Source organism: Haliotis rufescens, unplaced genomic scaffold (assembly GCF_023055435.1).
Source record: "Haliotis rufescens isolate VD_foot unplaced genomic scaffold, xgHalRufe1.0.p SCAF_5, whole genome shotgun sequence".
Classification (NCBI taxonomy): domain Eukaryota; kingdom Metazoa; phylum Mollusca; class Gastropoda; order Lepetellida; family Haliotidae; genus Haliotis; species Haliotis rufescens.
Window position 1 is genome coordinate 19,164,395 of NW_025964223.1, and position 21,608 is coordinate 19,186,002.

Here is a 21,608-nt window from a genome sequence, read left to right on the forward strand (position 1 = left end):
ATCTTCTACCATCAGATTGTAGTGTAATCAGGGCAATGTTAACACAGATCTGAACCATCATCTTCTACCATCAGATTGTAGTGTAATCAGGGCAATGTTAACACAGATCTGAACCATCATCTTCTACCATCAGATTGTAGTGTAATCAGGGCAATGTTAACACAGATCTGAACCATCATCGTCTACACTCTGATTGAACTGTAATCAGGGCAATGCTAACACAGATCTGACCCATCATCTTCTACCATCAGATTGTAGTGTAATCAGGGCAATGTTAACACAGATCTGAACCATCATCTTCTACCATCAGATTGTAGTGTCATCAGGGCAATGTTAACACGGATCTGAACCATCATCTTCTACCATCAGATTGAACTGTAATCAGGGCAATGTTAACACAGATCTGAACCATCATCTTCTACCATCAGATTGTAGTGTCATCAGGGCAATGTTAACACAGATCTGAACCATCATCGTCTACCATCAGATTGTAGTGTAATCAGGGCAATGTTAACACAGATCTGAACCATCATCTTCTACCCTCAGATTGAACTGTAATCAGGGCAATGTTAACACAGATCTGAACCATCATCTTCTACCATCAGATTGTAGTGTAATCAGGGCAATATTAACACAGATCTGACCCATCATCTTCTACACTCAGATTGTAGTGTAATCAGGGCAATGTTAACACAGATCTGAACCATCATCTTCTACCCTCAGATTGAACTGTAATCAGGGCAATGCTAACACAGATCTGACCCATCATCTTCTACCCTCAGATTGTAGTGTAATCAGGGCAATGTTAACACAGATCTGAACCATCATCTTCTACCCTCAGATTGTAGTGTAATCAGGGGAAGTTTAAGTTACACAGATCTGAACCATCATCTTCTACCCTCAGATTGTAGTGTCATCAGGGAAATGTTAACACAGATCTGAACCATCATCTTCTACCATCAGATTGTAGTGTCATCAGGGCAATGTTAACACAGATCTGACCCATCATCTTCTACCCTCAGATTGTAGTGTAATCAGGGCAATGTTAACACAGATCTGAACCATCATCTTCTACCATCAGATTGTAGTGTCATCAGGGAAATGTTAACACAGATCTGAACCATCATCTTCTACCATCAGATTGTAGTGTCACCAGGGCAATGTTAACACAGATCTGAACCATCATCTTCTACCCTCAGATTGTAGTGTCATCAGGGCAATGATAACACAGATCTGAACCATCATCTTCTACCATCAGATTGTTGTGTAATCAGGGCAATGTTAACACAGATCTGAACCATCATCTTCTACCATCAGATTGAACTGTAATCAGGGCAATGTTAACACAGATTTGAACCATCATCTTCTACCATCAGATTGTAGTGTAATCAGGGCAATGTTAACACAGATTTGAACCATCATCGTCTACCCTCAGATTGTAGTGTAATCAGGGCAATGTTAACACAGATCTGAACCATCATCTTCTACCATCAGATTGTAGTGTAATCAGGGCAATGTTAACACAGATCTGAACCATCATCGTCTTCCATCAGATTGTAGTGTAATCAGGGCAATGTTAACACAGATCTGAACCATCATCTTCTACACTCAGATTGTAGTGTCATCAGGGCAATGTTAACACAGATCTGAACCATCATCGTCTACCCTCAGATTGTAGTGTAATCAGGGCAATGTTAACACAGATCTGAACCATCATCTTCTACCCTAAGATTGTAGTGTAATCAGGGCAATGTTAACATAGATCTGACCCATCATCTTCTACACTCAGATTGTAGTGTAATCAGGCAAAAAACAAAATGTAACAAACTGTATTTTCTAAAATATTCAAACACGTCTTCACTGAGGGTTGATGAGAAAGATAAGGATTGGGCTGAGGTAGGTATGTAAGCTTGTGATAGGACACTGTGCACGGAATATCAGCGCATGACCCTATTGTTTGGATGGTGTCCATGGTGATCCTGGGATGTGTTCGGCGTGACGAGAGAACGCTTTAACCATGAGGCTACCCGACCGCCCACATAAGGATCAAAAGATGAAGGAAGTAATGTATAGTGTGAGAAGGGATATGGTTGATATTAAAATGAAATTATAATGATTATGATTATGATGGTTATTATGATTATGATTATGATTATTATTATTGGCTGAATCTACATGTCTCTCTGAGTTAGGAAGAACTACTGATGGTATACAGACAGTCTATGTCAACTACATCATCTAGACTCTAGATCCTTCACTTACATGGAAGAACGTGGACGTTCATCTCTGAAACAAATCAGCAGACACTCAAATAATGATTTGTCTTTTCTTGCTCCTTTAAAAATATGTTGTGATGTACCTACTCTGGGAGAGATTGATGATGCTTTGTACTAACACTCAGAGAGACTCTGGTATTGCTTTGTACTTACACTCAGTGAGACTCTGGTATTGCTTTGTACTTACACTCAGAGAGACTCTGGTATTGCTTTGTACTTACACTCAGAGAGACTCTGGTATTGCTTTGTACTTACACTCAGAGAGACTCTGGTATTGCTTTGTACTTACACTCAGAGAGACACTGGTATTGCTTTGTACTTACACTCAGAGAGACTCTGGTAGTGCTTTGTACTAACACTCAGAGAGACTCTGGTAGTGCTTTGTACTTACACTCAGAGAGACTCTGGTATTGCTTTGTACTTACACTCGGAGAGACTCTGGTAGTGCTTTGTACTTACACTCAGAGAGACTCTGGTATTCCTTTGTACTTACACTCAGAGAGACTCTGGTAGTGCTTTGTACTAACACTCAGAGAGACACTGGTATTGCTTTGTACTTACACTCAGAGAGTATCTGGTAGTGCTTTGTACTAACACTCAGAGAGACACTGGTATTGCTTTGTACTTACACTTGGAGAGACTCTGGTAGTGCTTTGTACTTACCCTCAGAAAGACTCTGGTAGTGTTTTGTACTTACACTCGGAGAGACTCTGATATTGCTTTGTACTAACACTTGGAGAGACTCTGGTATTGCTTTGTACTTACACTCAGAGAGACTCTGGTAGTGCTTTGTACTTACACTTGGAGAGACTCTGATATTGCTTTGTACTTACACTTGGAGAGACTCTGATATTGCTTTGTATTTACGCTCGGAGAGACTCTGGTAGTGCTTTGTACTTACACTCAGAGAGACTCTGGTAGTGCTTTGTACATACATCCGGAGAGACTCTGGTAGTGCTTTGTACTTACACCCGTAGAGACTCTGGTATTGCTTTGTACTTACACCCGTAGAGACTCTGGTATTGCTTTGTACTTACACCCGGAGAGACTCTGGTAGTGCTTTGTACATACATCCGGAGAGACTCTGGTATTGCTTTGTACATACACTCGGAGAGACTCTGGTATTGCTTTGTACTTACACTCGGAGAGACTCTGGTATTGTGATGGGGAAAGGTCCCCCCGGCCATCCCATAGAGGAGAACCATCTCTGCACAGCAAACAGGACCTCCATGTGAAATATTCCCTCCTCAGTATCTTCATCAGGGAACATGGCCGACCCCAGAGATCGTGTAGCAAGACCAGCATTGATGCGGCAGTTGATGTCCGACCCAGACTGCGGCTTGTTCATGGCGCCATCACGAGGGTGAGGTGTGCTGTTGTCAGCTGAATCTGAAGCAGATAAATCCTAGTAACAGCTCTGAATGGTTCGGCAATGACTTAGGTGTGAAGGGTTTTCTGTAACCTGTAATCAAAGTACCCCGCCAGGACATGTACAGTAGTTGAACCAATCAGGACAGCCCTACCTGTGACGCTGTCGCTTGACTCGTAGCTTGAGGAGGAGATCTGGAAGTTGGAGCTGGTGGCGCTGGTGCTTGGGCGGCTGCTGGAGTGGTTGGGGGACTGACACGGCACCAGCACGGCCTCACCTGCACTCAGAGTGTCCTTGGAGCCTAACAGCTTATGACCCTTGGGGGAGGAGCCCTGCACACAGAGGATGGTCAGTTAATCTAATGATGGGAACAACGAAGGTGACGAAAGAACGAACGAATGAACGAACGAACGAACGAACGAACGAACGAACGAACGAACGAACGAACGAATGAACGAACGAACGGATGGACGGACGGACAGACGACTGAACGGACAGACGGACAGGCAGATGGACGGACAAACGAACGGACGAAAAAATATTTAATGGTAAAATACATGAACTACACTGATGGGTTAGTTGATTCAAGGTCATATAAAACTGCAAACCGTGATCTAAACCAATTAGTAACATACTTGCAATTTTATGTGTTTTATAATCCTCTAAACTCACAAACAGTAGGAAGCTGGGAAAGTCTTAATGCAGCATTCTGCACAAGAACATTCTACACAAGAAGCACCCATGTGACGAATTAACCTGGATTTTCTATGAGTCAGTGAGTTGGGTTTAACACCACTTTAACAGTATTTCAGTTATATCACGGTGTATCGACTTGATGTTGGTAACAAGCCTGAAGCGATGCAGGTCCAAGATGTTTACCACTTTGGTGAAACCCATGAGCACAGTTGTGGTGCCGACAAACCAAGTAACATAATTTGGGACTCGAACCCACAATCATAGGCTTCTGGTATGCGCAAGGGATGCAACTCTGCACAGTTGAAATTGCGGCATTAAAGACAACTGGGCAACCCATGCCCCCTGATTTTCTACAATACAGCCAGGCTTCCTTCTATCTGTGACTCTCTTTAATTCATACACTTTAAAGAGGGACTAGGCTTGGGCTGACTGTCCTTGATTTGATTTGATTTATTTGCTTTGTCTGCTGAATCCATCTATTAGATGTATATCAATCTGGAAGTTAATTATTGCCCAAATTACGCAGACACAGTGTCTCGGTTTCAGGCACTTATAACCCGATCAGGGCCCACTTGCACAAAGCGATCTTAGCGCTAAGACTATTGTAAGCCTATGTTAAAGTATGGGAGTTACGATCATCTTAGCGCTAAGATCGCTTTGTGCAAGTGGGTTCTGGACCTTGACTGTGAATGGGTTATGAAGCAGAGGCCGTACAGCATAGTCCCTTTTTAAAGCTAGAGAAGATTGAAGTACATTTTCACAGACTATCTGATGGTCACTGCGATGGAGAGCCAGGAATGGGTAGCAGGTCAGCAGGCAGTTGTCCGACGATGCGGTCACCATCAGGGAAAATCTGGAAATCAAGGTGAAGAAGGTCACACACGAGATGAAGACACAAAGTCATGTGACATGTAGCATATTGGCACTGACTAGTCCTACCACAGAGCATGTTCATCACATTGAGCATAGCTAGCCATTACTACAAGAAGGTGGGTGTGAGTTTAACGCCGCTTTAAACAGTACTCCAGTTATATCGCTGCGTGTCAGCCTAATGTGGGAGGAAAGCCTGAAGTGATGCAGGTCTCAGATGTTTACCACTTCGGTGAAACCCACGAGCATGGGTATGGTGCTGAAGAACCTAGAAACAATCGGGGCGAACTGGGATTCGAATCCATAATTATAGGTTTCTGGCGTGCCCAAGGGACGCAACTCTGTGCAGCGAATCGCGATGCCTTAGACGACTAGGCCACCCGTGTCCCCACTATAAGAAGGTAAATAACTCAGATAGTACAACTTAAATGATCAACTGCCTTACAATCAACTTTTAAATTGATACATTATTCTTCACGAACAACTGCATTTTGCAATTATGAAATATAGATGTGGCATTGATTATTGAAATATGCTATTTAAAACTTGTCTCCTACATTCTGGAAATGAGGCAGACATCCAGTAAGTTACCAATACTAATCAGTAAAACATTATGAGTTATCTCCCTTACATTCTGCCCTCTGTGTCCTTAAAGTTGATTGGCTGAGAAAAGGAGATCGGTTTGGGGCTGATGAAGGTGACCTTGCAGGGGATACAGCAGGGGTCAATCTGTCCCTCATCTCCAGCACAAGGCTTGATTTCTGGAGCAAGAGTTGAAAGTATATATGAAAGCAAAGGCATGCAACATACGACCCTTAAAGCATGAGTTTTAAACAAAACTGAAGTTAAGTTCAAAGGTCAAGTAAAGTCAACATAGCAATTTTGCAGGTTGTACTACTTAATCACACATGCCTGACCAAAATTAAAATAAAAAAACGACAACAGCGTAATACAGACAATACAAATAAAAAAAACGAAATTGTCCCCCGAATAAAAGAATTTGCCACTGCGGGAATTCTTGTAGGGATTAAAACGAGTTCCCAGTCAATGATTTTAACAATAGGACAGGTGCCAAGTCTGCCTGCTTCTGCCCATGATTTTTTTCTGTCCACAACTTAAGTCAATTTATGCCTTATTAGTAACAACAGTAAAGATGTCTTCAGTGAGGCTACCAACACCCTTTTGGTACACAGGAATCGGGGGTCTATTCAGAGGGTTTTCCCGATTTTCCAGACCCCTGGTTTTCAGGACTCAAACAGGACGTTTGTCATAAAAGAGCTAGTCAAAGATTGTTCATTGTTATCTTAATTCTTAACAATGTCAAGATCGAAGGTGCACCTGTAGCTTAAGGCCCAACCCAAAATAGTTTTGTTTTGCAAGCATGTGATTTCAGCACTTTCACTTTGACTTTTAAAAACATTCTACAAATATTAAGAATATTTCCCTCAAACTGACTAAATGCATCGAGGAAAATTTATACAAAATCGCAATAATTGTTTTCCTTTTACACAACCTTTAACACCTTTATTTGAATGATCAGTAGATTGTAGACAAAACTGTGACTGACCTTGACCTTGAGGGAAGTGGACAGTGAGAGGACTGATGCTGCTACCATCTTCACACTCCACCTCGGGGAGCTCGACACTCAGCGTGTCAGACCTGCACAGACACAAGGAAGACCAGCATTAGAAATGAAACATGTTAAAGGGCCTTGGGTCCTTCAGGTTAATTGCTTTAGTATTTAGATGTATGGAACCACTAAAACTCAGGGTTTTCATGTCCCCCTGACTTTCATTCTCAACTGTGAATACTCCAGACACACTGTACAGTTTGTACCCGGTAAACGTTTATCTCATCAAGTGACCTGAGTAAACATGTTATTTGACAAGGACAAATGTTCAGTTTATTATGTATTTTCTCACAGATCTTTATGATCTTACCGCGGAAACCATTGTCCTTGAAACAGACCGAAAACAGTTCCAACATAAAACTTTAATAACTTCAGTGAGATATCAAACATATTTAGGGAGATAAATACAGTAATTCATCACTAAGAACATAATTGAGAATTTTTTTTAAAGACTTGTCCAACCCTGGGTCTCGTTCCACAAAGTGATCTAAGTGCTAAGATGATTGTGAGTGAGTGAGTATGGTTTTTATGCTACTATTAGCAATATTCCAGAAATAACAGAAATGTGCTACACACAATGTACCCATGTGGGGAATCGAACCTGGGTCTAGGCTACCCCACTGCCCCTAAGATGATTGTAACTCCCATGCTTTAACATAGCCTTACTGCTAAGATCACTTTGTGGAACTGGGCTCAGAACATTTGTGAAGTCTTATTTTACAGTAACTTCTTTGAGTGGCATTTAGAAGTTGGTGTGATGAAGTAAGACGAGTTCTATGGATGAACAACTTCTTTATTACAATTAGTGCGACGTTTCGGTGTAGATCCTAACACCTTTATCAAGCAAGTGATTCTTGATAAAGGTGTTAGGATCTACACCGAAACGTCGCACTAATTGTAAAAAAGAAGTTGTTCATCCATAGAACTCGTCTTACTTATTTTACAGTACTTTGTTGACCACATCTAAAAACACATTTCCTACACAGTTGCAACAGTCCCAGTAGTAATTACTGAGATCACGTTGTATAACACTAACAGGTCACTGTGACAACCTACACTCGGTACTGCGAGCCCAGGATGTTGAATTCACAGGAGACTTCGGTGGTGAGGGGCACAGGGGTGAGGCAGATAGCCAGGGGGTCAAACCAGACCCGGGGCGCCTTCAGCTCCCCCAGAATGTGCAGGTACTGGTAGGGCTTGTCCCACAGCTCATCCAGGACCACCGGCACCAGGCACTCAAACTTGCCGGGTTGAGCTGCAAGACAGACAAACACTGAAACACAACTCATAGAGGACCACCGGCACCAGGCACTCAAACTTGCCGGGTTGAGCTGCAAGACAGACACTGAAACACAACTCATAGAGGACCACCAGCACCAGGCACTCAAACTTGCCGGGGTGAGCTGCAAGACAGACTATCAAAACAATACCATGGAATTGGGATTCAGAACTTTGTATTTCAATGTCAGGTACACACCAACATGAATAGAGTCCAAATCAAAGTTGTTGCCATGGAAAATGAAAAAATATAACACCCTAAATAGCAAAAGGCACCAGTTGACAACCTAGTTTTTGTGTTTGCAAAGTTTCATGAAAGAATACTTGTTAGTTTTAGTGACAAGGTCCGGACACACATACACATATGAAAAGAGTCAAAGTCAAACTTGTTGCCATGGAAACAGGAACAAATTAGCAAAAATAGTAATAGAGCCCTTCATGTCACTGGACACCCAGGACACACTGACCGGGACAGAAGTGGACAGAGATCTCCTGGGTCTGCCCCGGCTCCAACTCTCCCTCAATCCCCCGACTCGGCTTCTTCTGCAGCTGCAGGAACGGCACGCCAGAGGAGTGGGTGAACTTCAGCGCCCCATCCTCTAGGGCCTTCGTTGGCTTGGACAAGTCAAACGCCCACTTGAGGTTGCGAGGGCTGTTGTTGACTATGATGAGAGGCTATAACAAAATGACAACAATGTGCAACAGACATAAGCAAGGCAGAGACATCCCCCAGTGTTTATCTGCAGTGGGGGAGTACTGTAATCTGGGAGATCTAGGTTTCTACTTTAAGTGTAACGCTATTTTTCAGGGCATTATCATTTGCAGAAGCGTGAGGTCTTCCATTAACTGCCTGATGAAGGAAGGCAGTTGAAAAGACTGAGGGCTTCTGCAAATGATAATGCCCTGAAAAAGAGCGTTACTTTTATTATAGCTAAAATGGATGGAATTTGTTATCAAATAAAAAGAAACAACAATATCGGTTTTGAAACATTTACTGCAATCAACATGAATGTCACTGACCCACTTTTACAAATATGGAAATGTCATAGAACAAACCAGATGACGTCACTATTGAACATGACGTCACTTCTCCCTACCCTATGACGTCACCTAACAACGGGCGTGATAATGGCCCGTCGTCAAGCAATATGAGGGCATTATCAAGTTACAGTGGCCCACTGATTTCTGATAACATGCGGATGGTTTAATGATAATTCTATCCATTTTAGCTATAATGATAAATAACAAAGTCGTGGTATCATACAAATTTAGTTTTTGATTGATATTTAAAGAAAGGTAAGGATAAATGTAATGTTAAAATGACGAGGATTGCAGTAGCAGTGCCAGATTCAAACTCAGAGCACATGCCATATTTTAGTATCTCAAAGGATCAGAGTATAATCATATTCCCAACTTCCTGGGGAGTATACACCAAAATCAAAGTCTCCACTCTCCTCTGTATTTTCACCCAGAGTAAGGGTAACGACACATTCAGTGATTGAGTGAATACAGTACAAATTGTAAAATGTTTCCGGAGGTGAAACATTGAATGGAAATAATGTATTAGTAATGCTAGGAATATGTTTCAGACCCTTCCGATATAGACAAAAGTAGATGTGACCAGCCAACAAGTGCTACACACTGTTAGCGTTAGGTAGGACTGGTGGAAGTGGGAGCTGGCAGTTTCACACAGTTTTTCAATATGTTCGAAGTTGTGTGAATGTCGAGAAAACCAAGACCAAAGTCTGGAATATTATTATAGTGTGGGGAATGGAACTCTGACCCTTTGCATGATGAGCAAACGCTCTACCTACTGGCCTAAGCTGATGTAAGAGAAGTTGTCAGGCTAAAGTTTCTGTACACTCTAACTATCTCACCTTGACCCACACGTTAAGGGAAAACCTGTTTGTAGGAACACATGTTAACAGGACTAGGCATAGGCCCAGACCTAAAGGGGTTAATCTGGGCGGGTTCGTTATATCAATCAATTTAATATGATAAATTATACAGAAAATGGGTGGGGCCAAAAAAATAGTTAGTTATATCCGTCAGTTCGTTATAAGCATGTTCTTTGTAAATGTAGTTGACTGTATACTACTCAAAAGAAGTTAAAGAACACCTCATCGTTTCATATGAGTGAGTATGGCTTAACGCTGCTTTTAGCACTATTCCAGCAATATTCCAGCAATATCACGGCGGGGGACACCAGAAATGGGCTTCACACATTGTACCCATGTCGGGAATCAAACCCGGGTCCGGTGTGACGAGTGAATGCTTTAACCACTAGGCTACCCAACCACCCCTTGTTTCATATGACTATCAAGGCGCGTGAGTACAACCCTCCAACTGTGGGTGACTAACGTTTAAATCATTCCACTGAAACTTGTCATGCTGGCTGTACATGCATTGTTGTGTATTAATACATCTTATGATTAGTGGTGTATTAAATTATGGAACTAGTCATGTATCACAAGCAATCTCATTAAAATCAGATCTTAGTTCTCGCTACCGCTAAACAAAGATCTGAGGACATCCCATTATGGGTCACGTCAGACCGACCGTGCGCGAACTTTGACTGACTAATGGAATGACCAATCAGAAGGCAGCTTTCTTGTGCTTTACGGCACTAATTTCAAATTTAGCTCGGATCTTCAAGTGGTGAAATGTTAAAGTCCTTTATCATTCAAAACTGGCTCCCACAGGAGATATCGCTTGTGTAAGATCAAGCAATATCTACATTGTACATATCGCTGCAATGAAATTGCATCACAATGTTTTGCAGACCACAGTGACATCATTGGTTACAATGACATCACAATCAAATGACATCACTAATGGCTCTGCTACTGAAGCTGTAAGCAGTTCTTTTTACACATAAGACACTGCTTATTACTGTCTTCAAACTGAAAAATTGGGAAGAATAATGTTGGATGATAAATAAAATCTCACCCTCATGTCTCTTGATATCAAATATATCAACGCTCGTTGATAAAAATGGAAAAACTCCGAGGCTTGCTGAGGAATTTTTCCACTTTTATCCACTCGTGGTGATATATTTGATATCAAAAGACACACTGGTGAGATTCTCTATATCATGATGACGTGCTGTGAGAGATAACACAAGTGATTCAAGTGCATGATTAGTGTGGGGGAATGTGTCTTTATGCCATTGTCAGAATCACTAGAATGATGACCAGTAACTGAATCAAGTCTGACACAGGAATGGTAGAGAGGTGTAACTTTTGCACTGTCATTAAGTTATCTGACACAGCTACAAGTATCACCTGAATCTAAAGTTCTTATTAAAGAAGTGAAGTTGTATGCCCTTTTTACTATCGAACGACCCCATGTCTAGGTAGAAACTACCAATGGACAGCGCATTTGATCTCACCTCCAACCATTATTTAATCGACAGTTAAACAGGCATACAAATTCATTGTTTTAATCAGAACTTCAAACTCCTGTGAAAAGATTAGGATGTTATCATGTTTATTTTTCTTTAAGAATTTCTTTATAAAGAATTTTTTAAAATTTTTAAATGTTATATCCATTACATGTTAATGACTAAAGTAGAAGAGTAAAATAATATAACAATTATGTATGTCTAGGTTTTAATATTATCTATCAGCTGGTATCAGTGCTCATGCAAAAACATCAGTCAACAAACTAAAATCTGTGCTATAATATATACCTGGGCATGTTTCTGTGAAAAGAAATGAAAAAAAATAAGGACAAGGTAGCTAATATACATCTCCAACCTACTACATCTTCAGGCATAACTAGCTTATGCGTGAGTTTAGATCAAGGTCACTTTGAACTGTATTTCAGTTATATCACTGCATGTCAGACTAATATGGGAGGAAAGCCCGAAGAGATGCAGGTGTTTTACCACTTTGGTGAAACCCACAAGCACGGGTATGATGCTAACAAACCTAGAAACTTAATAGGGAGAACCTGACATTCGAACCCAGGCTCATAGGATCCTGACAAGCCTAAGGGACACAACTCTGCACAACAAATTATGGCATTTTGAGAAAGAAAAAAAACGTATTTCCAAATAATGATTTTAAATGAATAACTTATAATACATTGATGATTTTTTCACAATATTTTCATATTTTTGTCTGATTTGTTTGAGAGTGCAGATTTGGGAATGCTCATAATAAAATCAATAACAAAAATTGGATTGGCCTAAAAAACAATCAGCATAAAATAGAATAAAGCCATGTACAGCTGTATCAAGCCTGGTCCCTGTTTCACAAAGCGATCGTAGTGCTAAGATGATCGTAACTCCCATACTTTAACATAGATTTACGATAGTCGTAGCGCTATGATCGCTTTGTGGAACGGTACCCTAGCACTAAGTATCAGTGAAGAGAGTTTACCTTGGAGGCTCCGATGCCGGTATCCTTGTACATCTCATGCATGCTAGGGGGAAGGTAGAACTCTATCCTGTTCTGGGACAGCTGTAATGGCTGCCGCAGTGCCGTGGCAATGACATGTTTCCTGGGCGTGACAACCATAAACGGCTGGGGGCGGGGGTTGATGATGTGCTGTAGACTGTTCTTCTGTGAGGGGGCTGGGGTGGGAGGGAAGGGCGTGGGGGCAGGGGTGGGGGCACCCACGTGGTTGATGACACATGGCATCACAAAGTCGTACGCAGCAACCTGCAAGAGTGAGATACAGGTCAGGTATCTTTATGTTCATCACTTGGTTTACAGAGTAGGTGGTCATTGGTCAACATTAAATGGAAATAATAATCATGTTTTTTATGTTTTTACCACCCCCCCCCCAAAAGAATTGTTGATCATATGAAATATTATGTCAAAGATAAGTTAACAGGTTAACTTTATGACTTCATTGATCAACTTTTAATTTAGTTAACAGATAGCCTGAAGAAAGAAGAATGTTCTCAAAACTGTATTCAACAATTGTGGAATTTTGTGTAAATGTGATTAAAGACGATAGGTGAGTAGGCTGCTACCTTAGACACTTAGTCTCTGAAAATATATAATTTTGATAGAAACAAGCGACTATATATAAATTGAAAAGGAGCCCTAGTGAGATGGTAGATTCAGAGTCCGGGGAAAATCTAGACTTGCTATAGGGATATAACATTACATTAAGGGCTGTGTGAAAGGGAAAATAATATGGTGTAGGGACTGTGAGACAGTCTAGCTGCTACCTCTGAGGGCATGAAGGTTATCTCCCCTGGGACAGTCTCCTCCGGACCAAGCGTGACCGAGTACATCCCTTGGTTCATCAGCTGGTAGTTGTAGTCATCTGCATCGTCATACAATAGTTGATATCAAGAATAGTTACGTCATACAATAGTTGATATCAAGAATAGTTACGTCATACAATAGTTGATATCAAGAATAGTTATGTCATACAATAGTTGATATCGGGAATAGAAGTGTCATACAATAGTTGAAAGCAGGAATATTTACGTCATACAAAAGTTGATATCGGGAATAGTTATGTCATACAATAGTTGATATCAGGAATAGTTACGTCATACAATAGTTGATATCAGGAATGGAGGGGTCATACAATAGTTGATATCAGGAATAGTTACGTCATACAATAGTTGATATCAGGATAGTTACATCCTACAGTAGTTGATATCAGAATAGTCACATCCTACAATAGTTGATATCAGGAATAGTTACATGATACAATAGTTGATATCAGGAATAGTTATGTCATACAATAGTTGATATCAGGAATGGAAGGGTCTTACAATAGTTGATATCAGGAATAGTTATGTCATACAATAGTTGATATCAGGAATAGTTATGTCATACAATAGTTGATATCAGGAATAGCTATGTCATACAATAGTTGATATAAGGAAAGTTACATCCTACAGTAGTTGATATCAGGATAGTTACATCCTACAATAGTTGATATCAGAATAGTCACATCCTACAATAGTTGATATCAGGAATAGTTACATAATACAATAGTTGATATCAGGAATGGAAGGGTTATACAATAGTTGATATCAGGGCAGTTACATCCTACAATAGTTGATATCAGGATAGTTACATCCTACAATAGTTGATATCATCAGGATAGTTACATCCTACAATAGTTGATATCAGAATAGTCACATCATACAATAGTTGATATCAGGAATAGTTACATGATACAATAGTTGATATCAGGAATAGTTATGTCATACTATAGTTGATATCAGGAATGGAAGGGTCATACAATAGTTGATATCAGGAATAGTTACATCCTACAATAGTTGATATCGGAAAAGTTACATGATACAATAGTTGATATCAGGAATAGCTATGTCATACAATAGTTGATATCAGGGTAGTTACATCCTACAATCGTTGTTATCAGGATTGTTACTTCCTACAATAGTTGTATCATAGGTTAAGTCATGCAATTATCTATTTGTGATAATTTGAAACATTAATTGACTTGAAAAGAGTTTACAAGTAGAACATTAAGTTAAAAACATTTTGTAAGGCACTGTTTCATCTATTATAATTGAAAAGCTGTTCAATCCAGATGATACCACTCTAAGCATACGATGTGAAATTGACCAGATTAACAAATATCTAGATGTGCAACTCATACTCAGTCATACGTCAAAAGAGGTGAAGTGGTATTGCAGCTAAGGTTCAGTGTAATGACAAGCAGAATTTCACTGTTTATCTGTGAATCTGTGGCTGTTGTGTTTCACTGGTTAGGGTGACCTTGACACTGACCTTGAGTCTGGAACCCTGGGAAGGCCAGCGTGAAGTCCTTGAAGCGTGTCAGGTCGAACTCCATCTTTGCCTTGGTGACAGTCTACGACACCACCATACAACACAAACATAGTGGTGAATACCTCAGTCTATGACATCACAATACAACAAGCATAGATGTGCATATACCTCTGCCAGAAACACCAATGAAGAAAATGTCAGAGATGCTTCAGGTGTCACTTCGTATTAACTTAATCAAAAGCATCATTTGGGTAATGCTTTCTTCAAAATTCGAGTTTGTGAGTAAGCTTCACACCTGTCATATTGTTATGAGGTTACTATATTATTAGTGGTATGCAAGAAGGGCTACAAGAGTTATGCCCCTTTGCAAACAGCCAGTTTGTTCCATCTCACAGTGTAGAATGCATGATCATGTATCCTTAGTTACAGTATGTATATATATTCATCTTGATTGTGATGCAATGTGCATATGTTTTTAATGTTGTCATGGTAATGCCAGTAAGATGGAGAAGTCAATTGTGACTGAGGATTTAGTAAAAGATACCATGTTTTGAACTACAGTCACCGTTGTTGTTATTATTGATTAATGAGTTAAGACGAGGTGTGAAAACATCATAGCTGTGGACACTATGAAAGGGCTTTACACATTGTACTGGAGATTCGAACCTGTGTCTTCAGTATGAGGAGCAAACCCAGCACCTTTTACCCAGTCAAGAATAATACTTTTAGAAGCATTGAACCATCTGACCTTCCTTATTGATTACTTAGAACCAGATCATCCAAGCTATCCTGTGCCCAGTTAATCAGTCAAGTAAGTGAGTGAATGATGGTTTACGCCACAGTCAGAATCATTTCAGCTTTTTCCAAGCGGGCTGTAGATATCAAGTCTGGCAAACCTGTGGTCTACTGCATAAGCAACGATTCATGTCATTTATTCTTTTGTTATTTTAACACCAAACCTACCAACGTACCACCCATATGACAATAGCGAGTAAATAATCAAGTACGGACCAGACACTCCAGTAATTGATATTAAGAGCAACCACCCACACTCGCAGAGTACGATGACACAGTATCAACCAAGTCACCGATCCTAACCATCCGATCCATTAAGTCGCCTCTCACAAGAACCATAGGTTTCTGGGAACCAGTGGTAACCTGGTCTGCACTTGCTGCCCCATTGTACCGGGTCCAGTGTTACCTTGTTGAGCAGCTGGAACTGGATGGTGGACCCGGATCCACAGTACACGCCACCGAAGTTGAAGGAAGGCTGCAACACAGAAATCAAGCTGTAAACGGGATGCTTGCTATACTAATGGTATCTGGATCAATATAACAGTTGAATTAGATGATATGTCCGATACCTTGTTTGATCCCCAGCAGCAATATACAGAAGACACATAAACATCTGGTACTCTTGATCAAAGGAATTATTTTCGTCTATAGATACAACATGAATGTATGTATATGACGGGGGTCTGTAAATAATGGAGTCTGGACCAGACAATCCAGTGATTGACATCATGGGCATCATTCCACGCAATTGGGATATGATGACATGCATCAACCAAGTCAGCGAGCCTGACCACCCGATCCTGTTAGTCGTCTCTAACGACAAGCATACTCGCCTTTTACGGGCAAGTATGGGTTGCTGAAGACCTATTCACGGGTAGCTTCATGTATGCCACTTAAAGATGCAATAAATGTTTGCTACATAAAGCCACATTATCCATTTTCCAAAGCGTATCTCCAACTCCAAAAATATAGGCGTACCATGCTGATGTCGACACTCGGGGGCTCCACTGTCCCCCCCATCCTCAGGTCGATGGTCTTCCCCCCCTTGATGGCCAACTGGACGCGGGTGTCGAACTTGAGCACAGCGTCTGGGGTGAGGGATACTCTCAACTCGGCCGTTCCTCCGACGGGCACCACTCCATGGACCGGACTCACGGTGAGCCCGGGGAAAGGGTTGGGGTCCAGGACCTATACACGGACAATACAGAGTGAGATGGACAACTCACCCTAACACCGGACTATCGGTCAGCCGAGGAAAACATTGCATCAGGACTTCACACCTGTCATGGTTTTCAAGTTATGGCTACTTCCAGGGCCCTGTTTCACAAAGTGATCTTCACGCTAAGACTATGTTAAAGTATGGGATTTACAATCATCTTAGCACTAAGATAATTTATGTGGTATGGGATCTGGGCCAACTTGCACAAAGCGATCTAAACGTTAAGATAATCGTTTCTCCCATACTTTATCATAGGCTTATGATAGTCTTAGCGCTAAGATCGCTTTGTGCAGGTCTCATAAAACAAGCCATGGAAATAATATCCATCATTTTCACATACATCTGTTTGCTTCTCCTTCAATTAAATTATTCCTGAACACCTGCTTGCATGGTGAGATCCACGAGTGAGAGAATTACCTATGCGCTACAAGGAATTACAGTTGAATTAATTTTGTGACATTTATTTAACATTAATTTCAAATTTAATTCAGTCAGCACAGGTAATTTGTAATTCCATGCAGGTAATTTGTTGGAGAAACTAAAAATATGTGGGTTGATCTCAACATCAGCTGAGTCTATTGTTGGAATGACATCACATAAATTGTCATGACATCACAAAACAGTTGATGATGTCATCCTCAATGAACAATGGGCTAATAGGATGTCACGGTGCTACGGGTCTAATCACAAACAATTAAAATAATGGAACAATTATAATACTCAGTGGAAATTACTGAAAATAAGTTCACTATAACCATGCCCTGATGGGTAATATCACACTCTAATCAACATATCATATTCACAACCTGTTTTGGAGAGGTATGGAAGAATCTACATTGAATATATACAGTCAAGTCCCATTAATCTGACATGGCTGGTTGCATATGATTATATCGGATTAACGAGTATGTCGGATAAACGAAATTTAGTAGTACCAACGTTCATCGGTCATAGTTCGCGAAAGGTTCTTCTGACGTGACCTGTAATGGTATGTCATCTGCAATTTGAGAACTTGTATCTGATTTTAATGAGACTGAGGTAATCTAAGCATGTGATTAATCCTGTTTTCTTTATTCAAAGCATTAATTGTTTATTGTTAAGCAAAGTTTATCTCTGCAGCTTTGTAATATGCAACTACCAGTCGACTTGTCTCGCATCAAAACACTGGCTGTGTACTCGCGAGCAGATGACCACAGAGTACGCTGATTACTGTGTTGGATTAACAAGACCGATTAATGAGTGATTTCGCTAATCCGTTGCAAATTAGGTGTGTCGGAGTCGGAGTGCGAGACTGTCGGATTAACAGGTCTAAATAGCACTGATTTAATCGGTTCCCTTTATTAGTGTCGGATAAAGCCAACTGTCCGAATAACGAGTGTCGGATTAACGAGACTTGACTGTATAATCAGTGTAGATTCTTCCATATACATATTACTTGCCATAGTCTTGATTCTTTACAATTATCACAAATACTTTTGAAAATACTGGACTGAATTTATATGTTGTCTGTGCACTTGCGAGACAAAAATACATTACCGACTAGTGGCAAGAATCTGTTAACCTTGTGTGTGTGTGTGTTTATGTACATCGTTGTGACTTACCTGGAAGAAAGCATGGTTCTGGCCAGAATTATGTAGCAGAGCCGTTCTGGTGGTAGTCAGGTTTACTGGAACCTGGCCAAACATTATCCTTCGTTCCACAAATTGAACTGAGCTGGTGCCGAGCTGGAACGTAAACATGGCCATTATTCCAATGGCAAGGATTTAACTTTAGGCACGGATGTCTTCAAATGACAAGTTACTTGTACAGCAATGTAACATGTAGAGTAGGGCTGGGACGGGTAATTCAGGTACTCGGGTTGGGTAGGTACTGAGTAGGACCAGGGTACCCACAGGACTACCCGGACCAGGGGTTAGTCACGGGATATATAGTTTAATGACAAAATTATCTAAAATTCTATGGTTACACTATAAGTCACTAATGTTCCCATTTCTTTCTGACTATGCACCCATTCCTTCTAAATTTTACTTGTTTGAATAAAGATAAAACTTCATGCAGTAAACTTCAGTGTATGCATGACCAGATCGTTTTACATGTGTATCTAAATACAGTTTGCGAGGGCAACAGTCAAACGTTTCTCAATCGGACAGTTTGTACCTATCTCTTGATATCTACAGCGGGGTGTGGATACCTGGGTAGTAACTTTGGACTCATCCCAGCCTTAATGTAGGGCATACAAAACAAAGACATCAAAGAAACATTATATTACAAAACGCAGAGCTCCAGATAAGCTGCGTATCTGCGTAAATACGCATCAGAAATGCAGAAATATGCAGTCAAATAAAATCCAAGCATATCAAATACGCAGCGAACATTACAGATATGCTACAAAAATAAAACTTGTGCATATCATCAAAATATTGTGAAGTAACCCTGCGTATTCGATTAGCAAATCAGCAGGTTATTTTGAAATTATAAACGGACATTCCGTCAATCTTGCCAAACTCCACAATGACAGTTACATCATGATCATTTGCCATCACACTCTCTTGTGGAAGTATTGTGGTATTTTTGAGTCCTATAAAGCTCTCGAACCCACACGACACCAGTTTGCAGGGACTAGATGAATAGTGTTTTTAAATATTTAACTTAAATACCCACATTTGTAAAAACTAGTTGGTAACAGAAATTTGAATAGCCAGATAGAATTACTGATAACCAATGATTTTAAAATGCATGCGTAAAATACCCACAACACCAAAAGCTTATCTGGAGCTCTGCAAAATGGCTTCAAAAAGTGTTGTGTTGAGCATGAAGTGTCGCGTGTAGAATGTGGTGTTGAGTATTGAGCATAGTGTGCGAGAACTGGGTTTAGTGTGTTGAGCATAGAGCATACTGTGTTTCTTGGGCAGCATAGTGTATTGAGTGTGATGCTTGTAGAATGCAATGGCTGAGCATGAAGTGATGTGTGCTGCTGTCTACAAAGCGTGCACCTACCTGAGCCAGACATCGGAACTGTGATGGGTTGCCATTGAGGAGCATCAGTGTGAAGGAGCCATCCTCTGGAGCCATGAAGGAGGGATGCCACACAACCTCACAGTCAAGGTCACTGAAGGCATCCACCATACCTGAAACATTACACACAAACCTTGGTAATATGTCATCAGGGCTGGGACGGGTAACTCTGGTACTCGGGTCGGGTGGGTCCTGAGTAGGGCCCGGGTACCCACAGGACTACCCGGACCCGTGGTTAGTCATGTGATATATTGTTTAATGACAAAAATGAACTAAATTGGGTTACACTACAAGTCCCTTATGTTTGCATTTCTTTCTGACTATGCACCAATTCCTTCTGACTTTATATGTTTGAATAAAGATAAAACTTCAGTCAACTTCAGTGTATGCATGACCAGATCTAAATACATTTTGTCCAGGGCTACGGTCAAACTATTCCCAATCGGACATTTTGTACCTATCCCTTGAGACCTACAGTGGGTACACGGGTAGGGTTGGGTAATAGTGGGGTGGGTACCTGGGTAGTAAAATTTGGACTCGTCCCAGCCCTTATTGTCATAAAATGAAACACACATAGATCTATACATATTTATTAATATCAAATAGCTATGCGATAAATTGCAAAGAACAATGAAGAATGAAGTGCGGTTTATTTCACGATAAAACATTGTTCTATCATGATGTCATTTCTGGATATTCGAATATGAGCTTGCAACTTTATGAAGTCATATACTGGACGAGGTTACTTTTTGGAAAGAAGTGTCTTGTGAGTTGTTCCCCATATATGCAGAAAAACGAATTAACCAAACGATGGCATCCAAAATACAAATCGGTATTTCGAGAAAAGGTACAGACAATCAACATGAGAATTGTGAGATTATGTGGGAAATACTAAACATAACCAACCTGTTCATAAAATGGACTTGTCCGACATTGCCAAGGTTGGATTCTATTCAGGGAGTCATCATTTTTAAAATCAAGGTAACTATTTTTAAAGGTTGTACATTTTATCAACATCCTTAAAGAGGCTGTACATAATGTTGATATGTCATATAAGAAATAAACGGCTCATGGTCATTGTTAATCGTACAATAAAACATTGCAGGAGAATAAACGGAGAATAAACTAGGGGCGCAGCCCCAAGTGTTTTATTCTCCTTACAGTGTTTTATTGTACAATAAACAACTCCCATTTGTCACTAATTTCTTAATATATGCATTGTGTGTATATGTGTGAGTGAGTGAGTGAGTTGGGTTTAACGCCGCTTTTAACAGAATTCCAGTTATATCGCGGCGTGTCAGCTTAATGTGGGAGGAAAGCCAGAAGTGATGCAGGTCTCAGATGTTTACCACTTCGGTGAAACACACGAGCACGGGTATGGTGCTGACAAACCTAGAAACAAATCGGGCCGCACCGGGATTCGAACCCACAATCATAGGTTTCTGGCATGCCCAAGGGATGAAACTCTGCACAGCAAATTGCGGCACCTTACACGACTGGGCCACCCCTGCCCCCGTGTGTATATGTAACTGAGGTAAACCTACCTGTAGCTGGTCTGATGGAGAAAGCAGTGCCCTTCTCCCCTAGGTTTGGGGACCAGGTGAACTCTGCGGGGTAGTTGAGGGGATTGTGCAGGGTCACCACGCCACGGTAACCTAGGGAACCAGGTGAATCAACAATCAAACAACATCAACAAAGAAAGTTAACTTTAAAAGTTCTCCCGAGTATA

General features: G+C 40.7%; 1 protein-coding gene across 5 annotated transcripts in view; it reads right to left on the minus strand.

The window, feature by feature from the left end:
* Positions 1-21,608, minus strand: part of LOC124145188 (cilia and flagella-associated protein 47-like) — an 88,976-nt gene that overhangs the window by 43,374 nt on the left and 23,994 nt on the right. For 2 of the 5 annotated variants that reach the window (XM_048383562.1, XM_048383559.1), the window contains exons 18-34: positions 21,424-21,534; positions 19,862-19,992; positions 18,466-18,588; positions 16,624-16,833; positions 16,052-16,120; positions 14,851-14,932; positions 13,305-13,402; positions 12,505-12,786; positions 11,811-11,822; positions 8,587-8,794; positions 7,898-8,096; positions 6,779-6,870; positions 5,843-5,972; positions 5,095-5,194; positions 3,800-3,977; positions 3,416-3,665; positions 2,263-2,286 (exon numbers count right to left, since the gene is read on the minus strand). In XM_048383562.1, coding sequence (XP_048239519.1) covers positions 2,263-2,286; positions 3,416-3,665; positions 3,800-3,977; positions 5,095-5,194; positions 5,843-5,972; positions 6,779-6,870; positions 7,898-8,096; positions 8,587-8,794; positions 11,811-11,822; positions 12,505-12,786; positions 13,305-13,402; positions 14,851-14,932; positions 16,052-16,120; positions 16,624-16,833; positions 18,466-18,588; positions 19,862-19,992; positions 21,424-21,534 — 2,299 coding nt within the window. The remainder of the gene's footprint in view (positions 1-2,262; positions 2,287-3,415; positions 3,666-3,799; positions 3,978-5,094; positions 5,195-5,842; positions 5,973-6,778; positions 6,871-7,897; positions 8,097-8,586; positions 8,795-11,810; positions 11,823-12,504; positions 12,787-13,304; positions 13,403-14,850; positions 14,933-16,051; positions 16,121-16,623; positions 16,834-18,465; positions 18,589-19,861; positions 19,993-21,423; positions 21,535-21,608) is intronic. The other 3 variants (XM_048383561.1, XM_048383560.1, XM_048383563.1) reach the window with 3 other exon arrangements.